The 12,731-nt window shown below is 54.9% G+C and overlaps 1 protein-coding gene and 1 long non-coding RNA gene across 2 annotated transcripts in view; one reads left to right on the top strand and one right to left on the bottom strand.

The window, feature by feature from the left end:
• The first annotated feature begins 875 nt into the window (after nucleotides 1–875).
• The window catches only part of GFAP (glial fibrillary acidic protein), a 30,135-nt gene continuing 18,279 nt past the window's right edge, over nucleotides 876–12,731 (top strand). Inside the window, exons 1-2 of the mRNA XM_048829808.2 lie at nucleotides 876–1,435; nucleotides 8,482–8,542. Of these exons, the coding sequence (XP_048685765.2) occupies nucleotides 921–1,435; nucleotides 8,482–8,542 (576 nt within the window). The 5' untranslated portion in view covers nucleotides 876–920. The remainder of the gene's footprint in view (nucleotides 1,436–8,481; nucleotides 8,543–12,731) is intronic.
• Nucleotides 959–12,010, bottom strand: LOC142070180 (uncharacterized). Its single transcript, XR_012666178.1, has 2 exons — nucleotides 11,606–12,010; nucleotides 959–1,766 (listed from the first exon to the last, which is right to left on the bottom strand). It is a non-coding gene; the product is annotated as an uncharacterized LOC142070180 (long non-coding RNA).

The raw sequence follows: 12,731 nt of genomic DNA on the forward strand, positions 1-12,731 counted from the left end.
CAGAGGGCCTTAGCTGCACAACATCATCGTCTGGGAAACCAGCTCTGTGCAGATTGGTCCCCAGAAGCAAAAGCATCCTGAAGACAATCCACACACATCCATGCACAACCCCCCCCACACACACACACACAAAACACACACCCTTTGCACACACACATGCACTCCCAAAACACGCACCCTTTGCACACAGGTGCATATCCCATACACAACCCTATCACAATATACACACATGCACACCCTTTGCACATATACACACAAACACACAGCCCTCACATGCGCACACCCCAGACATTTGTTCACCCTTCTCACCCCCCATAGAAAACCATGCACACCCTTCTCACAAAACACACACAGCCACATGCCCCCCTCTTGCACACCCATCCCTTGTTGAGCAGAACTCCTTTCACCCAGGAAGGCCCTGCTACGTCCCTGGGGACTGGGGCTCGACCTGTGCTTCAGAGGAAAAGGCCACATTGACTCTTACGAGTCTCTAGGATACTGGGAAAGGGGCACATGCAGACCAGGCTGTCCCCTCCTGCTGCCGCCGCCTCCCAAGTACATGCAGCCATGAAACGAGTTCGCGGAAAGCGGTGCCAGAGGGGCATGGGGTGCCTGGAATGGTGCCACGCACATCACCATGGCGCATGTCGATTTGCATTTGTTTCTCCTCTGCACAAGGCAATAGCGGAGAGTTTCTGCTTGTTCTGTCACTCTTTGTTTCGTTGCCAGGGGCCTGGGTGGTTGGCTTGGTACATGGCAGACATTAGGACCAGGCACAGTCCCCACCTCCTCCTGGCCTCCCCCTCCTTCTGCCTCTGTCACCCCCCCCACCCCCGGAGGGCTGGTCCTGTATATAAACCCCAGGCCGCACAGAGAATTCCATCTAAGGGCTGCACTCGGGACTCAGCACAGCCTGCAGGATGAGCCTGAGCATGGAGAGCCAGCGACAGTCCTCTTACCGGCGGCGGTTTGGCCCCCAAGCCACCGCTGTCCACCAGCCCCTGAGATCCTCACCCCTCTTCTGGCTCCTGTCCCCCAGCCCCAGCACCAGAGTCTCCATGACCAAGAAGAGGACCTCGAGCCTGAGCATCCGTGCCAGCCCCAGGTTCTCCCAGGACAAGGCAGATTTCTCCCTGGCCGACGCCCTCAACACCGAGTTCAAGGAGACACGCACCAACGAGAAGGTGGAGATGATGGAGCTGAACGACCGCTTCGCCAGCTACATCGAGAAGGTGCGCTTCCTGGAGCAGCAGAACAAGGTGCTGGTGGCAGAGCTCAACCAGATCAGAGACAAGGAACCCACCACGCTGGGCGACATCTATCACGAGGAGCTGCGAGAGCTCCGCCGGCAGGTGGACCAGCTGTCTAATGCCAAGACCAGGCTGGAGATCGAGAGGGACAACCTGCTGGACGACATCAACGGCCTCCGGCAAAAGTAAGGAGCCTCCTTTGCCAGGCGCAGGGCTGGAGAGCAGCCACAGTAGTGTCTGGTGGCCACGCAGCCAGAGCAGGTCACCTAACCAAGGAGAGTGGCGTGGACAGGTTACACCCAGAGAGAGAGCAGTCACTAAGGCCAAGTAGCTGCCCTTTAAAGCTGGTGGGGAATCTGTGTGTGGCTGCGAAGGCAGGGAGGTGCAGTGCTAATGCCCGGGGCTGGGTGCTAGAATTCCTGGTTCCCAGCTCTGCCGCGCCCCTGCCGGCAAGTCCCGTCCTTGCTCTGTGCCCCAGCTGCACAATGGGGTGATGCACTGGTCCCTGGAAGGGCTCTGCGGGTGGGAAGAGTGAAGGGTTATTCCACAGCTGCAGAGCGGCCTCCAGTTTTCAATGTATAAAAATCCGCACCCAAATGTCTGCGCCTGTAAACCTGAGCGCTCGTAAACCACACACCTCTAGCTAGGTGAGCAGCTACACACAAACCCCTGTGTACCTGCCCAAACCTGCACAAAACACACACATGCACGCACAAACAGCTGGATCTCAGGGATGGCAGCTGGCCCAGGCCTCAGCTGAGAACGTGTACTGCAGAGGGACCTGATCACCCTGACTCAATCGGGGCGCTTCTCTTGCTGAGCCAATGTTCAGAAATGTGCAACATTCCTGGCACAATGTGCTCTGGGCTGAGACTCAGCCGAAAAGACCTTGCTCTGGGAGCCAGGCTGCTCACTCTACACATGTAATAAAACCTCCATCTGACTGAACGCACGGGGAGGGCAGCAGAAGGAGGCGAATGTTTACCAGCCTCAGATAGAGGTTTGCTCTTGTATTTTACTGGTTCTACACCAACCGTCTGTTGCTTTCTAGAGGAACTGTTATCTAATGGTTAGTGCAATGGAATCAGTGCCCTAGCTCCAGCCCTGGAAGAGGAGCGTGGTCTAGCAGTTAGCATATGGAAAACCTAGACTCCTAAATTCTGTCCCCTGCTTGGAGAGAGGAAGGTGGTCTAGTAGTTGGTAGAAGGGTCTTGGAGTCATAACTCCTGGGTCCTCACCATTGACCAGGGCAAGGTGTTTACTTCTCTGTGTCGAAGGGGGTAATAATAGTGTCTTAGCACCACAGGGAGTTAGAAACAGGGTTAGTTTATGTCTGTGCTGAAGACGGGCACAGGATTATTGCTGCTGGCAAGAGCTCGTCGGGAGGTTTCCAGTGAAAGCGTGGTTCATCAGAAAATGCTGATCCATTGAAGCAGAACTTCCCGGGAAGGGGCAGTTTGGATGAATCTCTGGATTCAAAACGGTTTGAAATTGTTGCAACTTCCCATTTTGACATTTTCAAAAGGAAAAGTTTCACTTTTCTGCTAGCAATGACTTTGGGTTTAAAAGTTTTACATAATATATGCTTTTAAAAGGTTAAAAATGTAACAAACTGATCAAACTGAAGAGTTTCAGTTGACGCCATCTGAAAAGTTTCTCAGATGATTGGGTCATGAAAAGTTTTCACATTTCTACTTTTGTATCCTGACTCAGGATGGGAAAAATATTGATCTATGTAAAACTCTCCTGGTCTGGGACAGCATTCCCCACCCAGCTGTCACTGAGCGAAGCATGGGGGTGGGGCAGCGAGAGGTTCTCTGTGTGACTTTGGCAAGCACCCACAACTGGGGCTGGATTTTCAGAGAGTTCAGCTTGTGTTGAGTTCAGCTCTTTAGAAAATCTGGCCCCAGTTGTGTCTGCTGAGCCCTTGAAAATCTGGCCCTGAACCTCTCTGGATCTCAGATCCTCATGTGCAAGGTGAGGATAAGGCTCCTTCCTTTCTCCCCGGCCTCCTCTTGTCTCTTCTGAATGTGAGTTGTCTGGGCAGGGACCATCTCTTTTACTCTGCATCTCTGCAGCACGGGGAATGCTGGGCCTCTAGCATAGTAAAACACTCAATAGTTACGACAACACTGGGCTGAGGACAATGACAGATGTAGGGGATAAAACCAGCAGTTAAAAAGGCAAGGGGCAAGATAATAGAATCATAGAATATCAGGGTTGCAACGGACCTCAGGAGGTCAGCTAGTCCAACCCCCTGCTCAAAGCAGCACCAATGCCCAAATAAATCATCCCAGCCAGGGCTATGTCAAGTCTGACCTTAAAAACTTCTAAGGAAGGAGATTCCACCACTTCCCTAGGTAACGCATTCCAGTGCTTCACCACCCTCCTAGTGAAAAAGTTTTTCCTAATATCCAATCTAAACCTCCCCCACTGCAACTTGAGACCATTACTCCTTGTTGTGTCATCTGCTACCACTGAGAACAGTCCAGATCCATCCTCTTTGGAACCCCCTTTCAGATAGTTGAAAGCAGCTATCAAATCCCCCCTCATTCTTCTCTTCCACAGACTAAACAATCCCAGTTCCCTCAGCCTCTCCTCATAAGTCATGTGTTCCAGTCCCCTAATCATTTTTGTTGCCCTCCGCTGGACTCTTTCCAATTTTTCCACATCCTTCTTGTAGTGTGGGGCCCAAAACTGGACACAGTACTCCAGATGAGGCCTCACCAATGTCGAATAGAGGGGAACGATCACGTCCCTCGATCTGCTGGCAATGCCCCTACTTATACACCCCAAAATGCCATTGGCCTTCTTGGCAACAAGGGCACACTGTTGACTCGTATCCAGCTTCTTGTCCACTGTCACCCCTAGGTCCTTTTCTGCAGAACTGCTGCCGAGCCATTCAGTCCCTAGTCTGTAGTGGTGCATGGGATTCTTCCGTCCTAAGTGCAGGACTCTGCACTTGTCCTCGTTGAACCTCATCAGATTTCTTTTGGCCCAATCCTCTAATTTGTCTAGGTCCCTCTGTATCCTATCCCTACCCTCCGGGATATCTACCACTCCTCCCAGTTTAGATCCCTAGGAAGCTGAACACTCCACACACACACATCCCACCTATAATCCAAGAGCCGGACAGAGATTGGAGGGCAAGCAATGTTTCTGTCTCCAAAAGATCTTGTGTTTGGCAGAATTTGCTACCCAGAAGGCTGGGACACATTCAGACAATGACCTTTGGGGATGCCCTGTCCCAGATCACATGGAGCAGGGATCAAAGGAATGAAGTCCTGATTCACTTGGCAATAAGACCCTTTGCCTGTCTCCATGATCTGCACAATACCAGCACATCCAACCTCACACACGCTTAGGGTGACCAGACAGCAAGTGTGAAAAATCAGGACGGGAGTTGGGGGTAATAGGAGTCTATATAAGAAAAAGACCCAAAATCGGGACTGTCCCGATAAAATCGGGACATCTGGTCACCCTACACACTCTCCACCGTGAGCAGTGTATGAACAATATCCCCCTGTCAGAGGCAGGGAAAACGAGCCCAGGCAAGAGAAGTGACTAGGGGCTGAGTGGCTCAGGGGACTGGCAATATGGAGCCCTGCACCTCAAGGCTCCTGGTTCCACTCTTAGCCACAAAGCAGGGTGACACCTCCTGGCAGGGAGCTATGAGGGAGTTGTTCCCTGCCACTGCCTGCACTGCACCAGCGTGGGAGTGAACATGGCTGGAGGGGGGATCTGGGTGGGTATCAGTGGGTGTTAGTGAGGGTGGGAAAATGATGGGGTGTGCATGTGAGAGGGGATGGGGTGTCTGTGCTGGTGACAGTGAGAGGGGAATGGGCTCTCTGGCTGAGGAGGAGTGTGTGTACATTGGGGGGAGCATGGCTGTCTGTGTGAGGGGGACTGTGTGTACATGTGTGCGAGAGAGGAGGATCAGGTGTGCGTGTCTGTGCGAGGGGTGCCTATGTATGTGTGTGTGACAGAGAAGGGTCGGGTGTGGGTGTCTCCATGAAGACGAGGACTGTGTGTATGTGTTTGACAGAGGACGGTCGGGTGTGGCTGTCTGTGTGATGGGGACTGTGTGTATGTGTTTGACAGAGGACGGTCGGGTGTGGCTGTCTGTGTGATGGGGACTGTGTGTATGTGTGTGCAATGGAGGAAGATAGGGTGTGAGTGTCTGTGTGAAGAGGTGGGACTGTCTGTATGTGAAAATGACAGAGGAGGATTGGGTGTTGGTGTCTGTGTGAAGAAGGGGACGGTGTGTACATGTGTGCAAGAGAGGATGGTCGGGTGAGGATGTCTGTGTAAAGAGGGACACTGTGTGTATGTGTGTGCAAGAGAGGATAGTTGGGTGTGGGTGTCTGTGTGCAGGGGACTGTGCGTATGTGAGACAGAGGAGGGTTGGGTGTGGGTGTGTGCAGGGGACTGTATGTGTGTGAGACAGAGAAGGGTTGGGTGTGTGTGTCTGGGTGAGGGGACTGTGTGTATATATGTGCAATAGAGGAGGATCATGTGTGTGTGCGTACGTGTGCAAGAGAGGAAAGTTGGGTGTACATGTATGTGTGTGTGACAGAGGAGTATGTGTGTGATAGAGGAAGATGGTTTGTGGGTGTCTGTGTGAGGGGGACTCTGTGTGTGTGTGTGTGTGTGTATGTGTGTGTGTGTGTCTGACAGAGGAGGATCAATGTGGGTGTCTGTGTGAGGGGGACTGGGTGTATGTGTGTGCGACAGAGGAGGATTGGGTGTGGCTGTCTGTGTGAAGAGGGGAACTGTATATGTGTGTGTGAGTCGGTTGTGTTTTTCTGTGTGATGGGATTGTGTGTATGTGTGTGCCATAGAGGAGGATTGTGTGTGCGTGACAGTACATGTGTGTTTGTGTGTGCACGCGCGCGCAAGAGAGAAGGGCCGGGTGTGTGTATATGTGTGTGTGACAGAGGTGGGCCAGGTGTGAGTGATAGAGGAGGATCGTGTGTGGGTGTCTGTGTGAGGGGGACTGTGTGTATGTGTGTGACCGAGAAGGGTCAGGTATGAGTGTCTGTGTGAAGAAGGAGACTGTGTGTATGTGTGTGCGACAGAGGAGGATTGTGTGTGGGTGTCTGTGTGAAGGGGACTGAGTGGTTTTGTGTGCGACAGAGCAGGATCATGTGTGGGAGTCTGTGTAAAGTGGGGGCTGTGTGTATGTGTGTGCGATAGAGGAGGATTGGGTGTGGGTGTCTGTGTGAGGAGCGGGACTGTGTGTGTGACAGAGAAGGGTCAGGTGTGGGTGTCTCTTTGAGGTGGACAGTGTATGTGGGTGTGACAGGTGAGGATTGGGTGTGGGAGTCTGTGTGAAGAGCGGGACTGTATGTATGTGTGTGACAGAGGAGGGTCGGGTGTGGGTGTCTGTGTGAAGAGGGATACTCGGTGGGGTGCGTGTGTGACAGAGGAGGGTCGGGTGTGGGTGTCTCTGTGAAGAGGGATACTCGGTGGGGTGCGTGTGTGACAGAGGAGGGTCGGGTGTGGGTGTCTGTGTGAAAAGGGATACTCGGTGGGGTGCGTGTGTGTGTGTGACAGAGGAGGGTCGGGTGTGGGTGTCTGTGTGAAGAGGGATACTCGGTGGGGTGCGTGTGTGTGTGACAGAGGAGGGTCGGGTGTGGGTGTCTGTGTGAAAAGGGATACTCGGTGGGGTGCGTGTGTGTGTGTGTGACAGAGAAGGGTCGGGTGTGGGTGTCTGTGTGAAGAGGGATACTCGGTGACAGAGGAGGGTCGGGTGTGGGTGTCTGTGTGAAGAGGGATACTCGGTGGGGTGCGTGTGTGACAGAGGAGGGTCGGGTGTGGGTGTCTGTGTGAAGAGGGATACTCGGTGGGGTGCGTGTGTGTGTGTGTGACAGAGGACGGTCGGGTGTGGGTGTCTGTGTGAAGAGGGATACTCGGTGGGGTGCGTGTGTGACAGAGGAGGGTCGGGTGTGGGTGTCTGTGTGAAGAGGGATACTCGGTGGGGTGCGTGTGTGTGTGTGTGACAGAGGAGGGTCGGGTGTGGGTGTCTGTGTGAAGAGGGATACTCGGTGGGGTGCGTGTGTGACAGAGGAGGGTCGGGTGTGGGTGTCTGTGTGAAGAAGGATACTCGGTGGGGTGCGTGTGTGTGTGACAGAGGAGGGTCGGGTGTGGGTGTCTGTGAAGAGGAGCGGGAGCATGTGGACGTACATCAATGAAAGGGAATTATGACAGAGGAGGGTCGGGTGTGGGTGTCTGTGTGAAGAGGGATACTCGGTGGGGTGCATGTGTGTGTGTGTGACAGAGGAGGGTCGGGTGTGGGTGTCTGTGTGAAGAAGGATACTCGGTGGGGTGCGTGTGTGACAGAGGAGGGTCGGGTGTGGGTGTCTGTGTGAAGAGGGATACTCGGTGGGGTGCGTGTGTGACAGAGGAGGGTCGGGTGTGGGTGTCTGTGTGAAGAGGGATACTCGGTGGGGTGCGTGTGTGACAGAGGAGGGTCGGGTGTGGGTGTCTGTGTGAAGAGGGATACTCGGTGGGGTGAGTGTGTGTGTGTGTGACAGAGGAGGGTCGGGTGTGGGTGTCTGTGTGAAGAGGGATACTCGGTGGGGTGCGTGTGTGACAGAGGAGGGTCGGGTGTGGGTGTCTGTGTGAAGAGGGATACTCGGTGGGGTGCGTGTGTGACAGAGGAGGGTCGGGTGTGGGTGTCTGTGTGAAGAGGGATACTCGGTGGGGTGCGTGTGTGACAGAGGAGGGTCGGGTGTGGGTGTCTGTGTGAAGAGGGATACTCGGTGGGGTGCGTGTGTGACAGAGGAGGGTCGGGTGTGGGTGTCTGTGTGAAGAGGGATACTCGGTGGGGTGAGTGTGTGTGTGTGTGACAGAGGAGGGTCGGGTGTGGGTGTCTGTGTGAAGAGGGATACTCGGTGGGGTGCGTGTGTGACAGAGGAGGGTCGGGTGTGGGTGTCTGTGTGAAGAGGGATACTCGGTGGGGTGCGTGTGTGACAGAGGAGGGTCGGGTGTGGGTGTCTGTGTGAAGAAGGATACTCGGTGGGGTGCGTGTGTGACAGAGGAGGGTTGGGTGTGGGTGTCTGTGAAGAGGAGCGGGAGCGTGTGGACGTACATCAATGAAAGGGAATTATAAGGGCTCTGCTCGCTCCCTGGTTGTTTTGACCTTGAGGGTTTGTTTGTTTGGATTTAGCTCAGAAAAGCCGATAATTATATAAAATCCTGCCAACTGCCTGTTTGCTTCTTGTTTCAGGTTACAGGAAGAGACTAATCTACGGCTTGAAGCCGAAAACAATTTGTCTTCCTACAGACAGGTGAGGCGTGCGCTGCTTGCGGCCCGCCAGGCCCTGCCCTGCAAGCCGGGGGCCCTCAGCTCCTTGTGGGGTCAGGCCCCTCAAGCTGGACACCAGAGCCCTGAACCCCAGAGCCCTGGCTTGACAAGCCCAGGCCGCTGTGGCAGGGGAACAGGGAGAGGGTGGGACTCGGGTGACGGGCAGCCCAGTGTCGGGGAGAGATGAGGCGGGGCCGAGGGTCACCAGTGCTCGCGGCCCCTGCAAGGGCAGGGAAAGGGTTACGTGAGATACACCCAGCTAATCTGGGCCAGTGACCGGCCCCCCACACTGCTGGGGAAGGCAAAACACCCCATGGCCCTGGCACTCTGACCTGGGAGGAAATTCCTGCCCAGGGGGCCCAACCATTTCAACGCTGAGGGCAAGATGCCAGTTTTGAGGCCGAGGCACCTCTGCAGGCCACGTCCAGAGCCGTCATTCCAGAGTCTAGCCTCAGACCCTGCGGCTGGGGTTAGCCACTGAGGCATGTCGGGGTCAGGAGATGATAGAACGGAGTGAAAGACGAGACTAGCTCAGCTCTCACTTGAACTTCAGAGCTGAGCCAGGCAGGGCCCACCCGAGATCGGTCAAGTGAGCCGCATGCCCTGGCCTCCTGACTCGGGGAGGAGCCCCTGGCTGTGGCCTCACTGCGGTCAGTGCGCTGCGTGTGCAGTGGTGAGTCTCCCTCCCCACCCCGCCCTGGGTGCGGGGCACCCAATCCCCTCCCAATGGGAGACCCCCTGCCAGAGTCCTGGTGTTGCGGGCTGGGAGGAGACTGGAGGACCAGGCATTTCCCTGAGCCACTGCAGCACCAACTGGAACACCTGAACTGTGAGCAAGGACCAGCCAGTGCCGCCTCAGACCCCTGGCCTGTGTCCCATCTCCAGCTGTGGCTACTCCTGATGCTGCAGAGGAAGGGGGGGAACAGAACACACTGGGGGGGCGGGGGGAATCCCTTCCTGACCCCTGCAGGTGAGCAGCTGAAGCTCGGAAGCATGGGATTTTAGGAACATACAGCAAACCAGAAAGGACCCCCAGACTTGCCAAGCCCTGCCCCCTATGATCACAAGCCATCCTGTCACATAATGTACCCATGAATGTGTCCAGCTCCATACCCCTGACCAGCCTAGCAGTCCTTCACAGCACCCCCTTTCTTGAATGTGGGAGTCCAGACTTGCACACAGCGTTCCAGATGAGGTCTCACTGGTGCCTTGTACCATGGCATTAACACTGCTCTCTCTCTCCTGGAAATACCTCGCCTGAGACAGCCTAGGGTCTCATTTGCCTTTTCCATGGCCGCATCCCATTGGTGGCCATCCTGTGATCGACCCACACACTCAGGTCTTTCTCCTTGGTTGCTTCCAACTGATTAGCATGCAGTTTATAGCAGAAGTTCTTCTTAGTCCCTAAGTGCACGAACTTGCCCTTTGCACTATTGAATTACATCCCTATTTACCAACTTGCCCTTCCCTTCTAAAAGGATATAAACCAGGACAGGGAGAGTCAAGCCAGTAATAGGCAGTGGATGGTAGGCCCCTGTCCTGGGGGTGAGGAGAGAACAAGTGGTGTGTCCTCGGAGTAGCCAGGGAGAGCCATGTGTCTGTGGGCGTGACAAGTCGACTTTTCAGTCTGCAATTCTCACACACACGGGCAGTGGAACAGAGGGGAACTTAAAAGGGCAAAAGAGAGACTGAAAACCATGATTTGATGGTCTCTCAAACCTTGATGGTCTCTTGAGGTTGGCAGTACTGGATGTGATCTTTCTCAGTGGACCTATAGGGCACAGTCCCCACACACCCCAAATCCCCACCATGCTGACATGACCCCACTAACCCCTAATCCCCATCACACAGACACAACCCCCCACATGCCTAATCCCCCACACACAGACACAATATCTCACATTCACTTCAATCCCCACAAACAGGCAGTCCCCGCGCACAGACAATCCCTGTACACAGACATGGCCCCTCACACTCCTGGTCCCCACACACGTGGGATAACTTGGCCATGAACACACTCAGGCTGGATGCTAGAGGGAGGCTTCTAACCACGGAGGTTTTGAAACAGCCTCCCAATAGCTGTAGGGGGTAAACAATGGAATGAGTTTGATGAGAGTGGACACATTGAGGTGTGTGGCTGGGTGACAGGGTTGCTTGTGATGGTGGGGGCAGAGCTCAGCAGTTCTGGGGTCCCTTCCCATTTTCTTCCTATGACTCAGGAGTCAGGGTTTTGGCCACTCACCTGCAGGGGTCAGGAAGGGCTATGGTTTCCCCCAAAGTATTCTGTGTTGTTGTTTTTTGCCTCCCTCCTCTGAAGCCTCAGGATGGGGAGCACCAGGGCTCTGAGGTGGCCCTGGGCATTTTCTCTCTCAGGTCCTTGGCTGGTGGGTCTAGCTCACAAGCTCAGGGTCTAACCAAGCACCGAATGTGGGGTAGGGCAGGAATTTCCCCCCAGGTCAGGTTGATGGTGAGCTTAGGGGTTGGTGGTGAGCTTAGGGGTTTCCCCTGCAGCATGGGGGGTGGGTCACTGGCCAGGATTATCTGGGTGTCTCTCACTTCATTCCCCTGCCATTGCGAGGGCCTGGCACCCCTTGCCGCTCGGCATAGTTCAGTGTCCTAAGGGCTGTGACCCTTTGGGCTCATTTCAGTTGGGTTCAGTGTGCGGGTGCTGGGTGGGGCTGATGCCCTGGGCTACACAGGAGGTCAGACTTGGTGAGCTGGGGGTCCCTGCTGCCTTCAACTCTGTAACTCTGATCCCCCTCACACGGACACAATGTCTCACACTCATCCCGATCCTCCTCAAACGGACACATCTCATACTCACCATGATCCCTCTCACACGGACACAATGTCTCACACTCACCCCGATCCCCCTCACACGGACACAATGTCTCACACTCACCCCGATCCCCCTCACACCGACCTGTCTCACACTCACCCCAATCCCCCTCACACGGACACGTCTCACACTCACCCCAAACCCTCTCATACAGACACGTCTCACACTCACCCTGATCCCTCTCATACAGACACGTCTCACACTCACCCTGTGTCACGGAGTCCCTGGGCGATGCTCTGGAACTGCTCCCCATGAAGCCAGTCAGGACTCTGGGGCAGTCGCCTTTCTGTGAGCAGCCTGTCTTCAGGACAGGTAGCTCACACAGCTTCCACCTTCCTGGGTCTGACCTCGGAGCATTCAGCATCCTCTGCCCCTCCGTGCGCTTTCCCCCAGCGAGTCCGCTCAGGCGGGGCTCCTGGGGAAGCCAGAGGGTCCTGCACCCCAACTTCGCAGTCAGACGTGACTCTCAGCCAGCCAGTAAAACAGAAGGTTTATTAGACGACGGGAACATGGTCTAAAACAGAGCTTGCAGGTGCAGAGAACGGGACCCCTCAGCTGGGTCCATTTTGGGGGGTAGTGAGCCAGACAACCACGTCTGCACTTTACTCCATGTCCCAGCCAGCCCCCAACTGAAAACTCCCTCCAGCTCCCCCTCCTCTGGGCTTTGTTCCTTTCCTGGGCCAGGTGGTCACCTGATTCCTTTGTTCTCCAACCCTTCAGCTCTCACCTTGCAGGGGGGAAGGGCCAGGCCATCAGTTGCCAGGAAACAGGGTGTCGGCCATTCTCTGTGTCCAGACCCCTGCACACACCTGCCCTCTAGGGCTCTGCAATGATCATACACCCTCACCCCACCACCTAGATACTTAAGAACTGCATAGGGGAAACTGAGGCACCCCCACAATATTCGGAGGAAACATTAAGAACAGGCCCACTTCGTCACACCCTGATCCCTCTCATATGGATACATCTCACACTCACCCCGATTCCCATCACATCAACACAATGATTTAGTTGGGGATTGGTCCTGCTTTGAGCAGGGGGTTTGACTAGATGACCTCCTGAGGTCCCTTCCAACCCTGAGATTCTATGATTCTATGAATGTCTCACACTCATCCCAATCCCCATCACACCATCACAATGTCTCACACTCACCACAATCCCCATCACATGGACCCAACGTCTCACACTCATCCTGATCCCCCTGACACCAACACCCACCCCGTTCCCTCACAGACACACGCACGCACTGTGTGAGTGTGGGTAGTGGTGCAATGTGCTGCCATTTGGAGGCTGGGGTCGAAGTTTAGGCCTGTGCCATGTAGCGCACAGCTGC

The sequence above is a fragment of the Caretta caretta genome, chromosome 27 (assembly GCF_965140235.1).
Source record: "Caretta caretta isolate rCarCar2 chromosome 27, rCarCar1.hap1, whole genome shotgun sequence".
NCBI classification, from domain to species: Eukaryota; Metazoa; Chordata; order Testudines; family Cheloniidae; genus Caretta; species Caretta caretta.